At 54.1% G+C, this 14,229-nt stretch overlaps 5 protein-coding genes across 5 annotated transcripts; 4 read left to right on the forward strand and 1 right to left on the reverse strand.

Moving 5' to 3' along the window:
• Window positions 1-84: 84 nt before the first annotated feature.
• A1O7_07378 (uncharacterized protein) lies at window positions 85-1,084 on the forward strand (the record flags this gene model as incomplete). The annotated part of the gene is made up of 3 exons (XM_007761378.1): window positions 85-149; window positions 205-699; window positions 757-1,084. 3 exons carry the CDS (start codon window positions 85-87, stop codon window positions 1,082-1,084), a joined length of 888 nt encoding a protein of 295 aa, XP_007759568.1.
• A 1,039-nt stretch (window positions 1,085-2,123) lies between these two features.
• On the forward strand, window positions 2,124-3,884 carry A1O7_07379 (uncharacterized protein; the record flags this gene model as incomplete). The annotated part of the gene is made up of 2 exons (XM_007761379.1): window positions 2,124-2,515; window positions 2,567-3,884. The coding sequence occupies 2 exons, from the start codon at window positions 2,124-2,126 to the stop codon at window positions 3,882-3,884; spliced, it is 1,710 nt and encodes a 569-aa protein (XP_007759569.1).
• Window positions 3,885-4,345: 461 nt separating this feature from the next.
• Window positions 4,346-6,523, reverse strand: A1O7_07380 (uncharacterized protein; the record flags this gene model as incomplete). The annotated part of the gene is made up of 1 exon (XM_007761380.1): window positions 4,346-6,523. The coding sequence occupies one exon, from the start codon at window positions 6,521-6,523 to the stop codon at window positions 4,346-4,348; it is 2,178 nt and encodes a 725-aa protein (XP_007759570.1).
• A 409-nt stretch (window positions 6,524-6,932) lies between these two features.
• A1O7_07381 (ATP synthase subunit alpha, mitochondrial) lies at window positions 6,933-8,989 on the forward strand (the record flags this gene model as incomplete). Its single annotated transcript, XM_007761381.1, has 4 exons — window positions 6,933-7,007; window positions 7,164-7,511; window positions 7,562-8,029; window positions 8,207-8,989. The coding sequence occupies 4 exons, from the start codon at window positions 6,933-6,935 to the stop codon at window positions 8,987-8,989; spliced, it is 1,674 nt and encodes a 557-aa protein (XP_007759571.1).
• Window positions 8,990-10,555: 1,566 nt separating this feature from the next.
• A1O7_07382 (uncharacterized protein) lies at window positions 10,556-11,629 on the forward strand (the record flags this gene model as incomplete). Its single annotated transcript, XM_007761382.1, has 1 exon — window positions 10,556-11,629. The coding sequence occupies one exon, from the start codon at window positions 10,556-10,558 to the stop codon at window positions 11,627-11,629; it is 1,074 nt and encodes a 357-aa protein (XP_007759572.1).
• Window positions 11,630-14,229: the final 2,600 nt, after the last annotated feature.

Raw genomic sequence — 14,229 nt, forward strand, 5'->3', positions numbered from 1 at the left:
ACGTTTTATCGGTAAACACCCCACTGCCTGACAGTGTCGTGGACTGTCGGGGCAGCCGCTTGAGAGGTGTTCCTCTTGTCCGTCATGGCAGACAGTGAGACCGTGTGGCTTCGTAGGAGGCATTTCTTCGAGGTCAACGACCAGCCATGGTGAGCGTGTCACAGCCCACGTTGGACCACAAAACATTTTACTAACTCGGTCCAGGTTCCCACAGACGCTTAGAGAAAAGGTGCAAGACTACCTGACTCTGGGCTGGATCAACAAGTTCCCGTTCATTCAGCCTGTGTCACCAGCAGCCCTTGTCTCTCGTATCCTGTCCACCGTTCTCGGACCTCGCACCACCAAATACGTCTACGTGGACTTCGCGTCCGGAGCAGGTGGCCCGACACCACACATCGAGAACCATCTCAACGGCGAGCTGCGAGCTTCAGGCAAGGAGGAAGTCAAGTTTGTTTTGACGGACATCAGTCCTCACGTCGGTGCGTGGGAAACGGCGAGGAAGCACAGCAAGAACATCAGCTATATCCCTCAGAGCGTGGATGCCACAAATGCACCTGCTGCAGAGACACTCCTCAAGGACCTGCCCGAAGTCAAGGGCAAGAAAGTCATGCGACTCTTTAGCCTGGCTTTCCATCACTTCGACGACGACCTTGCAGCAAAGGTTTTGGAGAACACGATCGAGACTTCTGATGGGTTCTGGTAAGCATACAATGCCCCTTTTTGGTTGTTGGGAGAGCTGGCTAAGCACCTGGACAGCATCTTCGAACTCCAATCGCGTCACTTCAGCTCCTTCATCCTCGTCAGTCTTCTCTGGCCGCTCGCCATGCTCATAACGCCGTACTATTTCTGGCACTCACCGGGGCACTTGTTCTTCACTTACTTGGTGCCCATCGTCCCATTTATCTGGGTGTACGACGGCTACATCTCCTGCCTGAGGACGAGGACACCGAATGAGGTCGAGGCACTACTTCACCGACATGTATCTAGCGAGAAGCTTGCGAAGTGGAAGTTCCAGAGCGGTAGGGAATGTTTTATTTGGCCCATAGGCTACCTCAACTGGATCATATGTCAGAAGGAGGATTGAACTTTGAGCATGCATCGCTGCCCGGTTCCACTGTCGAGTCTCTTTAGAATAGAAAGGGACGTTTTCAATGCTTTGTGATCCGCCCATTCATCAGGCTCACGGCCACCGAGGTTGGAAATGTGCTGCATTATTGCCAGCATGTTGGTTGACTCCAACGTGTGGACACCAACAATCCCATCGCTCTCAGCCACTGGCACGCCCTTCCCTCTTGAGCGCTATAATCTCTGCATTCCCGTGACAATCCCACCAGGCACTTGCTGCCGCTTCAATCCCTGCATCCCCACGGCTCTTTTCAACAGATAGCATCCGCCGGGCGAGATCTACCGAACCAAGGAGTTGGCGCAGCCGGTAATCATCCTCTGCCAAGGTCTGTCATGATGCTGAATAGCTCCCTGGGGTCTAATCGGTCTAGAGTGGACTCTAGATGTTGTTGAATTCTTGCGATATAAGCGGTGAGAATGCGGGAAACATCATTCTTGCAAGCTGATACCTGTGAATCAGCCGTGGCCATTGTAATCTAGACGTCTCCAACTAGCAGATAGTTCGGTAGGTCCATGCTGCGGTGTGTTGGTCTTTCTCAAGCTGCTACAGGTCAAAGGGATTCCGGGCTGTAGTAACCATGACTTCTCATAAGAAGTGGTTGCCTGTGAAGCACTTTGCCTGTTTTGAAGCCGTTTGGTCAGGATGGTCAGCCGAGTGTGAAGCCATGGTCAGACCCTCAACGGCCACCTCAGCCTCACAAACATCTGCCACAACAAGCCCAATCGATCTGGGCGCTTAAGTCACGGAGTCGACAACCTACAGTAGCCATTTTAACCAATCGATTCGAGTCATATGGCCTTGAGGCCTCCTCCATGCCTCAAGTTTGGGTAGATGTGCCCTTTTCTTGTGGCACCTAGGCGCCTTCAATAGAACTCGTCCTACGAGGTACGTATTCGCTACATAAACCTGCCAGCTGCACCGCACGACCTGTTAAATCGCGGACTCTTCAATATGGTCGTCTTCACCACCGTTGCCAACCTGGGCACTCTTGCTGGCCATGGAGATCATCGGAACGGCAGCCTCTATCGCCACCTTGGTTGAGGTGCTCAAAGTAGCAGTCGAGCTTCAACAACGCCTGCAAGACGCGCCCTCGGAAATTGATAGGACACTCCGTCATGTGCAATTTGTTGCGCTGCAATTGCGCACGCTCATGGAAGTGGAAAGAAGCATTGAGCGGGTTGATGAACTGGAAAGATCCTGTGCGGCAATGCTGCGACAATGCCATCATGGCATATCCGCGGTTCGCGCCTCCCTTGCCTCGACAGTTGGCCAAAAACACGGCAAGCGACTTCGTTGGGCGCTGCTTGGACGAGCAAGAAGCAAGGAGTTCATGATAGAACTGGCCTGTCTCGACAGCTCGCTGAGTGTGGTACTGAATATACTACAATGGTAAGTTTCCGGGCGGCAGCAAATCGTAGCCTTCTTTGCTAACTCTAACAGTCGCCGACTCGACGTGCTCTGTGATACAGTGAGCAAATTCAAACAGGACATGTCCATGAGCACCTTTCCCGCACGCACTGCCAGGCCATCTCACTACTGTATCCACTGTCGCCAGAAATATCCAGATCTAGCCGCAAAGACAATCAAATCAGTACCTCACCGCAAATCAACGGGACTAAGGCAATGGAAGTGCTTCTACCCGGAACTGGTTCGCTTGACCATGCAAGCTGCTTATTCATGTGACTCGAGCCGGAATACATCGTCCCTGTTGCTCCGGCTGGATGTGATGTCGCTTTTCGGGCTACAATTCGAGTTTTCCGGCTGGATCCCTAGTTTCCGCATCGACAGAATCATGCTCGATTTCAAATACGTTGTGCCCGAAGACGATCCTTTCATGGTAGCTTGTGGGGCCGGCGATGTCAACCTCGTCCAGGAACTGTTGCTGAAGTATCCCGGCATTTCACACTACCGGGATACCTGGGAGCAATCACCGCTGGGCGTCGCCATTGCAGCTGGGCATGGTCACATCTGCAGGCTCCTGATCGACAATGGTGCCAAAGTAGACTCGACCTTTGGCATGTACCACACGTCGACACTTTCATGTGCTCTACGGCACAGGAATCTGCAAATCGCGCGGCTCCTGATCGCAGAAGGCGCACAGTTCGATCATACCAACGCGTGGGGCTGGTCTGCCTTCTTCTACCTCTGGTCGGACACCGTCCAGCAAGAGCAGGCCTCGGACCTTATAGACCTCCTGCGAAGCCAGAGCGAGGTGGACTGGCAAAGCCTACACCGCGGCATTGTGGACGACGCAGGTTGGACTGTCCTTGCTCGGTGCGCCGTCTTCGGCACGCCAGAAGACATGCTCACCCTGATCAGATATGGAGTCGATCCGACCGAGGGACCCCCAGCGTCAGGCTGGACGGCCTTGCATGTGGTTGTTCAACACGGTGCGGAGGATGCATTCTTCTCGCTTCTCCCGTGGTTTCTGGACCACGGGGACGTTGACCTCCCGGATTTCACAGGCTGGACTCTGCTCCATCTTGCCGTGGAGAATGGGAATCCTAATATCATCCGCCAACTGCTGCAGAATGGGGCAGACTGGCGCGCGAGGACGCTGCCGTCATGCGACAAGGACATTCCTGAGTCGGTACGGGGGATTTCTGCCTCGACACTTCAGATCGCGGCATCATGCGGCGATCAGAGATATCTCGACTTTCTTGACGTCCTGGATGATTTGGGCTTCCTTGATGATGGCGCGGGAGATGGAGTTGGCGACGGAGACGTCTGGTTCGACGCCGTGGTGGACCAAAGTTGATGGCGAGGACCACACAGCTTGTAGAGACGGAATATATTGTAGTCTGGCAGCTGTTCCACAAGACGACTGTGCAGATTTGTCCTGACGAGGTAGCTGCTCTACCTCGAGAGAGCCCCATTATTCGCTCTATCTGCTGTGGTTGTGCTTGGGAGCCAGGGTGGAAGGTAGTCCAGATATGTAGGATAATGACTTGCTCAAAAAGCATGAGATCTGTGGAAACATTATTAGGCGTATTGGGCATACATGTGTCAAACACAACGGCGTAGATACAGACGCAGGCTCTACCACACGTGCACACAAGCAACGCTGAAGATTTATACATTCGAGGCCGTTCCAATCCCGGTCCTGTCCTAAACACCGGCAGAACGTAGCGGAGTGGCAGGTGCACAGCACCCTGCAAAACGTGCTCATTTCTATGCTCCAAGCCCAAGGACGATGAAATTTGCATGTAGATTAGATCGTCATACGTCGTCGACATCCTCACCAGCCACACTCTCGTACCTCATGCCGCCTGCGCCTCTGCCGGTGCCGGTCCTCAACCGCAACGGCACCTCATACATGTGCGCGTAGTCCACCACCTCGCCGCCCAGGAAGCCCTCGCCGTTCTTCCTCCGCCCGAACACGGGGGCAGGATCGCACCAGAAATCCCTGCAGTTGCCGATTATGCCCCGGGAGAAGGGGTTGCGGGACTGCATGTGCCCGTGGCTCGCGTCGCTGGCGGTGACCAGGAAGGCGTCGAGGCCCAGGATCTTCTTCCAGCGCGTGCAGAACCCGTCTGGTCGGCGTGGCGCGGGTCGGAGTCGCGTGCTCGCGGCCGCGGAATCGTTCAACGAGGTAGCCGCCGCGGAGGCGCCCTGCGTGATGGGGTGGTTGTGATTGTGCGTGGGGAGTATAGGCCCCGCGTGGTCGTGGATCTTATCGTGCCGCTTCATGTTCTCGTACGTGGTTTGGTTCTTGGTGATCTGAATCGTTTGCACGACGATGAGCATGGTGACCCAGACGAGTTGCAGGGTGGTCCAGAATGCGAGGGCCACGGTCCAGGGGTCGCGCAGCACGAAGGTGCACAGACTCGGGGAGAGGATGTGGCATTGCGACAGGGCGGCGTCACTTGGTGGAGGCAGGAGTTCGAGGTAGGAGAGCACGAGCCGGATATACAACACAATCCCTACGGCCATGCTGAGGATGTAGATGTAGAAGTGGCGGATGTTGTTGTTGCCTACGCAGTTGTGGATCCAGGGACAGTGGTGGTCGTGTTTGGCGACGCACCGGTTGCACCGTCGACAATGCTTTGCTCGTAGTGGTTTGCGGATCATGCATTGGATGCAGAAGTTGTCTTCGTCGAATTTCCAGAGCGAGAAGAGCTCGTCGATCGTGGCGCGCTGTTGGTTGCGGGACGCGAGCTTGGGGATCCAGCCGGGGTCTTCGACCATGGAGAGGAAGTAGAAGTACGTGGTTGCCGAGTAGGCGGCTAGGAAGGCGATGGAGGTGAACGGATTGGTGGAGATTACGAGGGGGAGGATGGACGTGATGAAGCTGATTCCGACCCAGAAGAGCGTGCCGGCGAAGACACCGGCCAAGTAGGGCGTTTTGTGGATTTGGCGGAATTCGAGAGGGCCGATCATGCAGATTCGCTGTGCGAGGTATTGCATGCCTAGGCATACCGCCAGGAAGATAGGGACGCCGATGTATATGCTGAGGTGGCTTATAATGTACAGGCCGACGATCATTATCAAAAAGGGGTACAAGAAGAAGAATTTGGACATTTTCGAGCGGTCGCGCACGAGCGTGTGGAGGTTCATGGGGAGAGTCTTGGTGTTGCCGGAGGCGTCGTACCCATGGTCGGCTAATGCGCGGTGGTATGCTCGCTTCGTATTCATTTCTTCTGCGCAAATGTTGGGTGTCTTGCCTTCGTTGGTCTTTGCGAATCTATCGGCGCCGTACTCGATCAGTTTGTCCAGGCAAGCTTTTGAGCCCTTGACCAACGCCCAGTGTAGAGGCGTGTAGCCGTTGTCGTCCGTGGCATTGACGCTAGCTCCCCATTTGAGCAGAAGATCCACGCATGCTGGCCAGCCCTTGTAGCCTGCCCACATCAAACTGGTGTGGCCTTGCGGGTCGGGTATGTCCACCGGGATATTCTGTTGCAGCAGGAGAATCAAGAGCAGCGCATTCCCATCGATCGTCGCCAAATGCAGAATGTTGTAGCCCTGCCCGTCTGTCAAGAGAGGGTCTGCGCCGTTCTGTAGTAGGAGGTTGACAATGTAGTAGTGACATCTCTGTGATGCCCACATGACTGCTGTCGCATTTGATTCTCCTCCTTTCGCATTGACGTCCGCGCCTTGCTCGACCAAGTACTTGCACACGGCATATTGGTTGTTGATGGCAGCCCAGTGCAACGGACTGATCCCCTCCTCATCTTTGTAGTTGGCGCTGTGTTTACCCGACTGGATCATCTTCTGGATATGCTCAAGCGCGCCGATCCGGGCACACTGCATGATATCCTCCTCCAAAGGGAGGTTGGGCTGGGGTTGGCCATTCTGAACGGGGCCCAATTCGACATCTTCCGAAGTCACCTTGGGCGATGCCGCGCTGGCTTTTGACGACGGTGGATGGGAGATTTTGTTCGAGGTAGGAGAGGACATGGCGGGTTCGTGTGGGAGGGAAATGTCAAGATGGCAATTGCTGACGTAGCAGTCTTCCTATCTCATCCATGTCTCTCGAGACACTGCGATGAGAGAGACTGAAATTCCCTTCTCAAAAAAGTGTCTCCTGGATCCTCTTTCGCTTCCGCTGCGCCAGGTGAGGCATCCCTCAGCCTCGGGCGCCTCGTATTCATTTCCCCGTTCAGCACGTGACCAGTGCCAAGAACCTTTCGGCAGAGATTCCTCATCGGCTGGCGAGTTCCGGAGGAATTGGATTGAAGCTCCCCTTACTACTTGCTGTCGCCAACCTCGACTTCATATCGAAATCTCCTCTCCACTCCCTCCATTTCATTTCATCCCTTGCTTTGCTTCTCGGAAGTCCTCCTTTTCAGCTTCTCGAGTAGGCAACATGATGTCGAGGAACGTCTTGCGCCAATCTGGCCGCATTGCCGGTGCTCTGTCTGCTTCGGGCAGAATAGCTGCTGTAAGCTCAAATCCTTTTCAGCACTCTAGCAAAGCTTCGATTACACCTGCACCACGCTCAATGAGCTCTCTCACGCTCCCTTCAAGCTCAACATCAGCGCACGAAGCTCCTCCGATGCATCTGGCTCGACTTTGAAGCTAATCAAAATCTTTGCAGTCCCGTGTCGTCACCCCTGCCCCATTCAATGCCGCCTCGAAACAAGTGCGATCATACGCTGCTGATGCCAAAGCCTCCCCTACCGAAGTCTCGTCCATCCTCGAGCAGAGAATCCGGGGTGTGCAAGAAGAGGCTGGCCTAGCTGAGACTGGCCGTGTTTTGTCCGTCGGTGACGGTATTGCCCGTGTCCATGGCATGAGCAATGTCCAAGCAGAAGAGTTGGTCGAGTTTGCCTCGGGCGTCAAGGGAATGTGCATGAACCTGGAAGCCGGTCAGGTCGGTGTGGTGCTTTTCGGTTCTGATCGTCTTGTCAAAGAAGGTGAAACTGTCAAGCGGACTGGCCAGATTGTGAGATGAACCGTACTTCCGAGGTGAACTACCGCGTCTAACGATATCAGGTCGATGTTCCTGTCGGCGAGGCCATGCTTGGTCGTGTTGTTGATGCCCTTGGTCAACCCATTGATGGCAAAGGCCCGATCAAGACCACCGAGAGACGTCGTGCCCAGCTCAAAGCCCCCGGTATTCTCCCTCGACGATCCGTCAACCAGCCGGTCCAAACTGGCCTGAAGTCCATCGACGCCATGGTGCCGATTGGTCGTGGTCAGCGTGAATTGATCATCGGTGATCGACAAACCGGAAAGACCGCCGTCGCCTTGGACGCCATGTTGAACCAAAAGAGATGGAACAACGGCAATGATGAGTCGAAGAAACTCTACTGCATCTACGTTGCCGTTGGCCAAAAGCGATCCACTGTCGCCCAGCTCGTCAAGACCCTTGAGGAGAACGACGCCATGAAGTACTCCATTGTCGTCGCCGCCACCGCTTCCGAGGCCGCTCCTCTGCAGTATATCGCTCCTTTCACTGGAGTAAGTTCCTTTTATCTTTCCATCTCCCCTCAACGCAGTGGCGAGTAGAGTACCGTCTCTAGGGTACACTTCCCACCTTCTTGGTGCCGGACTGAGTATACTCGTCGAAGCTGCTCCCCTATTCATTTGACTACTTTTGTTCAATTTGATCGATCCTTACTGACTCTTATCTTCAAGACTGCCATTGGTGAATGGTTCCGCGACAACGGGAAGCATGCTCTCTTGGTATATGACGATTTATCAAAACAGGCTGTGGCGTATCGTCAGATGTCTCTTTTGCTCCGTCGTCCTCCTGGGCGAGAGGCTTACCCCGGTGATGTCTTCTACCTCCATTCTCGACTTTTGGAACGTGCCGCCAAGATGAACGACAAGCACGGTGGTGGCTCCTTGACCGCTCTTCCCGTCATTGAAACCCAGGGTGGTGATGTGTCTGCCTACATTCCCACCAACGTCATTTCAATCACCGATGGTCAGATCTTCCTGGAAGCCGAACTGTTCTACAAGGGTGTCCGACCTGCCATCAACGTTGGTCTCTCCGTCTCTCGTGTCGGCTCGGCTGCTCAGCTTAAAGCCATGAAACAAGTCGCTGGTTCCCTGAAGCTTTTCTTGGCCCAGTACCGAGAAGTCGCCGCCTTCGCCCAGTTCGGTTCCGATCTTGATGCTGCCACCAAGCAAACCCTCAGCCGTGGTGAACGTCTCACTGAACTCTTGAAGCAGAAGCAATATAGTCCTATGGGTGTTAACGAAATGGTTCCTCTCATTTTCGCTGGTGTCAACGGTCACCTGGATAGCGTCCCCGTGAGCAAGATCCTCCAGTGGGAAGCTGACTTCCTTGCACACTTGAAGAGCGATCAATCAGAACTGTTGGCGAAGATCGACAAGGAAGGCCAGCTCAGCAAGGATCTCGAGGCACAACTGAAGGAGGTTGTCCAAAACTTCACCAAGAGCTTCACATCATAGGTACGTGTGGTCCGCGCAACGTAACAGTAGCAAGGCTAAGCCGTCAACAGATGTGATGGTGGAAGAGTTGCTTGTACAATGTTCTGGCTCGGTCAGAAAAGGACGACGCCGCTCGAATTGAGGCACAAACAGGACAAGTTGCAAACTGATTGCAGCGGTCGGTCAAACGAGTGTGTCTCATTGTAATTAGATACATATCAGTCCTCGAATCGATTCCTTTTGTTCTTCAATCAACCTGTGCCAACAGAGACATTGCCTTGTTTCCGTGTCTACTGATTGTTCAGATTTCGAATCTCTTCCGCCTAAAATCCGAGCTACAGACACAAGCCAACAGAGAAGGCAACGATTCGTGGTCTGTAAGGGCTTTCGCAGAATGGATCGACTTCGATGTCATCAGCAGGGGCATAATCTTTAAGGGACTTCCACCTGGGTGTCTTGAGCGTGGTAAGTTGAGCTAAACTAGGCCTGTCCGGCATACACGACTTCAGACGTGCACTTAGGACGCAGCCGTTGAAACTCAGAGACGTGGAAGAAGAATGATTCTCGTCCGCTCGAGTCTGCAGAAGCGACCTGGTGTGCAAGGCTACCCCCTACAGCCTTGGCCACGACGGGAGATATACGGGGCCAGTTGACAGGAACTGGTTGGGAGTCATAAATGACAGCAACATAATTAAGACAAGAAGATCAGTTGCCATACCTCTCTCTACGTGAATCGCGGGGTGGTAATGTCACGGGGATCGAAACAATTGTGCCATTGTTGGGTGATTGTCCTGTAGTGACTGATGTGAGACTTTTATCCCGAGTCCTCCGATTCAAGCTCGCTCCAGGTCCGACTTTGGCCTCAAAGGAGAAGTTCTCGTCTCGTTCCTCCCCCTGTCCCTCGCTCAATGGCAAACACAACCCAAAGAAACTGCTCCCATGTACAGCGTCACGAGCGTGCTCAAACAAGATGCTTGGAATACTTGAGGGTCCCACTATGTACCGCTTCGCCCAAGGGCATTGAGTTATGTATATCCGGCACCGACCTCGGTCCATCACAGTGCCCTCCCTGCCCCTCCATCCACCACGCCGTCACCACCATGACACCATACGCAGGGCTCACAAGTAATTGGCTCGGCTCGTGCTCATGGCCAGTGTCCTATCTCCACAAAACGGCTTCAGCTCCCCTCATCCCGCCTCGGTAGGTGAGAAGAACGCAACCAGCAGCCAGCAGCCAGCAGCCAGTATTAGGATCAGTTTGGATTTGCCGAGCGGCCACACATCTCATGATGCAAAGATAGCAGGGCAGTATTAATAATGCATTGCCGATGGAGGAGAAGATCCATCCAGATCCAGTACCACATGTGATCTATGCCTTTCAAAGTACTCGTGTGTGCCTCTACGACTAAGATATCTCAATCTCAGCCCCTGGCCACATCGCTGAGGACAGTACGAGTACCTGTACCGTTCCAATCCATTCGCCTCACGCTCACGCTCACGCTTCCACGACGTCCACGATTGTACGAGTACAAATTTATCAGCACCACTACCACGACCACTCCATCCCGGTCTCGACCCGCAGCCAAGATGAAATCCGCACATGTTTACAAAAAGGGCGAGTCCCAACTCGACGTCCAGATCAAGGACATTCCCGTCCCCAAGCCAAATGCCGACCAGGTTCTCATCAAGGTGGTCGTGTCGGGCACCAACCCCAAGGACTGGAAGTATTCGATCCTGGTCAAGGGCTCGCAGGGCCTCAACACGGGCGACGACATTGCCGGGTACGTCGAGGCCGTGGGCTCCGAGGTGACCGAGTTCAAGGTCGGCGACCGGGTGGGCGCCTTCCATGAGATGCGCACCGAGCACGGCTCCTTTGCCGAGTATGCGATCGCGCCGGCCAAGACGACGTTCCATCTACCCAAGTCGACGTCCTTTGAGGAGGCCGCCACGATCCCCCTAGCAGCCATGACCGCCGCGGTGGGGCTGTATTGTCGCCTGGGCCTGCCGGAGCCGTGGGTCGGCGGTGTTTCGCAGGCGCGCAAGGACGCCCTCGCGGGCGGAGTGGTCGTGTATGGCGCGGCGAGCGCTGTGGGCGCATTTGCCGTCAAATTGCTCGTCCGGAGTAAGATCCATCCGATCATCGCGGTCGCGGGCCGCGGGATCCCCTTTGTGCAGGGTCTGCTGGACAAATCCAAGGGCGATGTCGTCGTCGATTACCGGAAAGGGGATGAGCATGTCGTCCAGGCCCTGCACAGCGCCGTCCCCAGTGGCCAGAAACTCATGTATGCGTTCGACGCGGTCAGCGAGAAGGGCAGCTACCAGAATGTCTGCAAGGTGCTCGATCCCAAGGGGCACATCAGTCTGGTGCTGCCCGGGAAGAAGTACGAGGAGATTCCGGACTCGATCGACCAGACGCTCACGACCGTCGGGTCCGTGCATGGAGTGCCGGACGATCTGAGCGATTTCGGATACGCCTGGTTCCGACTCTTCGCCCTGGGGCTCAAGGAGGGCTGGTTCAGCGGGCATCCCTATGAAGTCGTGCCGGGCGGGTTGAATGGCGTGCAGACTGGGCTGGAGAATCTCCAGCATGGCAAGGCTAGTGCCGTGAAGTATGTGTACCGCATTGAGGAGACCGAGGGTCTTGACCGGAGTAAGATATGAATAAGAATCGGTGCTGCCGCCGACTTACAGTAGCGACTGAAGGGATATCTCTGGTCTCCGTCCCGTGAGGGAGCTCTGTGTGCATCTTAGTGCCAGGGAATAGCTATGTTACCTTAGTTAGGTGGCGTTGTATTCCGCACCGCGTAGAGAGGAAGATCATGATCCGGCCTAAATACAATGTCTCGACACCAATATCAAGTATATTCTCTTCGTCTCCGCATATCGATAAAGGGAACCTTGATTACAAGCTGTAATTAGAAGGGATTAATCTCTTCTATGCCTGGATACATATCGAAACTCCCTTAACAGAGCCGGCGGCTTTACCCGAGTCCTACCTTTTTCGCAATTTCTGGCGTTGTCTGCGTACACACTGACCGTGCGTATGATGGTAGAATCTGAGGACTGCTCCATTCGCAGAATCTCAACCGGGGTGACAATGTCAATACGGCATATGCATTTGACATACTAGTGACTGATATCAATCTCGTGTAGCGTTCTCTCGAGGGCTTCTCACCGAGCACAAGGCCGCCGATCCTGCGACCTAGCGAGTCATAGTGATCATGATCCTTTACAGGCTAAGTCGCTTGTGAGCGAAAAGTCAGTCGAGGAGGCTGGATCACCTCATTACTTGGATAGGCGTCAGGCTGTGGGCAATCACAACCCGACCTGTACACACCTGTGTCACAACTGCGGTCAACGTTCGGAGAAGCTTGACTGTCATATCTGTCCCTGCTCGGCCTCTCAGTGGTCCGGCGATTTTGCTTGCTTGCATTGGACTACAGTATAGTGCCATGCCGATGTGATCGACAGAGGAACTCAAAGGGCGTGTGACCATTCTTCTTATCCTCGGGCACCCTGCATCAGTTGTGTCCGACACGACCGATCAGGAGTCGATACGAAGTGCTACCAAGCCCTTCTTTTGTTATCGCACCCCATGATTGCTATGATACACTGTGTTTCCTGCGAAAAAATGAGCTGCGAACAAAAGGAAATGTGAATGTTCGAATAGACGTTCGTTGATCATCAACAGGGATCTTGCAGGGTGTGTGGGGATGCGGTAGTGGAACACTCCGTTGAAGGTCCAATGCTCTTCGATGATGAATATTCTCGTAGATGACCGCCTCTTCCACTAAGCGCGTATAGGGAGTTCCTGTCTGGTCATCGAACGAGTTCCGCGGGACTACCACGGTAGATGAGCTCACCGACTCTAATACGGGGTGCATAGATGAGGTATTAAGAAAGTGAGCGCAAGCCAAGCCGACCTTATGGGGAAGCCGTCAGGGATCAACTGCATAAGGTCGCCAGGATCCGGATACTTGTATGAAAACGACCCGATCGGAATTGACTCTCGTAGGACGTCCCTACTACTCCCTTTAGAATGTTGAGACAAGGTTGGAAAAGCTTACATAGTACACACAATACAGTAGTCCGTGAAGGTTGAGGCGGTAGCGCTGAATGCGGACAAAGCAGCCAGACGACAACGAACGATAAGCCAAACACGGATGATTTGCTTAATGTGTATGGCGAAACCCCTTCCGCAATCCGCTGAACATTTTCTTTGGAGGGGCCAAATCGAGGTGCCTGCGGCGAGAAGTCGGTGATTCTTTCACCTGTCAACAAGCCCACGCAGGCAAGAGTGAGTTCCACTGAGGAAATGGGACGCTAAAACGTAACAAGACCTTCCTCAGCAGGCTCTTGGTCCATGATCGACGGATAGCGCCAGGATAGGGCAGAATAAAGTGTTCGAGAGGGGTAGGACAACATTGCAGCAGCACCTCATAATGAGGCAAGCCAGTTGAGCGAGTCGGCAGCCATCGGCAACCCCAAGTGGCAGATTTCAAGAGGCTCTCCGTCTGGACAATTTGTGTGCATGCGCTGCAGCTAAAGAATGCTTAGGGGCGCCTTTATTCCTAGGGGTGGTGTGGGGTGGTTACTGCTCGACTCTGCGCTCTCCACGTAGGCCCCCAAACAAGCCAGCAGGCTTGCTTAGCTGGGAAAGTGGCTCCAAAGGTCTACCCAGTAGGCAGGAACAAGCGGGCAGACTCTCTGCAGAGTTTTATGTTTCAGGTTTGCGCCTAACTAAATGGGCGAATGGCAGCATGCTCAGTCATGGGCGTGCAGGAAGCACCGGCTGACCGAGACCGGGTACGAACATTGAAAGGGGATGAACAACATACAGCGGTCTTGACTCAATCCGATGTGCTGGACTCATGCTTGTATGTTCATGCAGCTAACAGCAAGGATGAATCGACTGTTGTAGTTCAGGAAGAGCTGGGCAGGATTCATACTGGCGATGGGTGAGGTTCCTGTGCGAATGGGCTTTCGAGGCCTCGAGGTCGAAAACCCACATCTGCTCGATTTCTGCAAGCCCGCAGCCCCTCTTTGATTGTAGTAACCAGTCACTCGCTCTCATGGCATCTGTCTCCCATGGCCTCATGCCACTGGAAGCCTGTTAGGTCAGACAGAGTTGTCCGCGGGGAGTACGGTGGCAGTCCTGCCAGGGTAGATGGATTCTTGGTCAAAAGTAATTAAACGACAATGTGAGCCGTGAAGAAAGGCTGAAGATGATGACGATGGGCGATCGTAGGGTGCAGCAAGCC

The sequence above is a fragment of the Cladophialophora yegresii genome, assembly GCF_000585515.1.
Source record: "Cladophialophora yegresii CBS 114405 chromosome Unknown aczIN-supercont1.5, whole genome shotgun sequence".
Taxonomy (NCBI): domain Eukaryota; kingdom Fungi; phylum Ascomycota; class Eurotiomycetes; order Chaetothyriales; family Herpotrichiellaceae; genus Cladophialophora; species Cladophialophora yegresii.